The 742-nt window shown below is 47.3% G+C and overlaps 1 protein-coding gene across 1 annotated transcript in view; it reads right to left on the bottom strand.

Annotated features, from left to right (window-relative positions):
• Positions 1 to 335: 335 nt before the first annotated feature.
• The window catches only part of NOTCH1 (notch 1), a gene marked incomplete at its 5' end in the record, with an annotated part of 11,152 nt that continues 10,745 nt past the window's right edge, over positions 336 to 742 (bottom strand). The window contains one exon of the mRNA XM_009585031.1: positions 336 to 731. Within this exon, the coding sequence (XP_009583326.1) occupies positions 336 to 731 (396 nt within the window). The remainder of the gene's footprint in view (positions 732 to 742) is intronic.

Here is a 742-nt window from a genome sequence, read left to right as displayed (position 1 = left end):
TAAACATTTCCTCTCAAATCAAACACAATGTACCCCCCCAAACAAAAGAGAATGTCCTATAAAAACCTAGTTTTTTGATTTCTTGAAACACAACTGGTGTCCCACATTGAGTTCTTAACAATAGAACATATAAATAAAAAGGCAGTGTTTTCATGTAAAATAAAAAGTACATAAATAAATACTAAAAAAAAAGGAATTAATTTGTCTTTTTATGTTTTTAATAAAAACATATTTAAAAAGGATCCTTTAATAAAAGCATCCTATGTCCTTTTAAAAAAGATCTCCCTCAAGCTTCCAACTCCCACCGAGCTCCAGCGTCTCTGAAACACCGTCTTTTACTTGAAGGCTTCGGGGATGTGACCCATCTGTGACTGCATACTCGTGGGAGGGCTGGAAATGCCCTCGGACCAGTCGGACACGTTGGAGTGAGGAGACGAGCTGGACCACTGGTCCGGCGACTCCGGAGACGGCGTTAGGAAAGGGTGGTCGGGCACCTGGAGCTGGTGGCTGGGGGTGTTGTCCAAGGGGGAGGAATAACTGTGCTGGGAAGGTGGAGTTAGAAACTGCGTGGTGGTCATGGGCTGGGCGAGGGAGGATGGCAGAGACGTGGGCAGCATCTGGGAATCTTGAGGCAGGATCGTGTGGACTGCCATGGTACTGCTGCTCGCCGGCTGCATGTCAGGCTGGCTCAGCTCAGTACCGAGGAAATTTTGGCCGCTCTGGGCACTTGGCTTTGCGGCGG

The sequence above is a fragment of the Fulmarus glacialis genome, unplaced genomic scaffold (assembly GCF_000690835.1).
Source record: "Fulmarus glacialis isolate BGI_N327 unplaced genomic scaffold, ASM69083v1 scaffold14129, whole genome shotgun sequence".
NCBI lineage: Eukaryota > Metazoa > Chordata > Aves > Procellariiformes > Procellariidae > Fulmarus > Fulmarus glacialis.
Note: the sequence above shows the minus strand (reverse complement) of the source record. Positions and strands in the feature narration are given on the sequence as shown.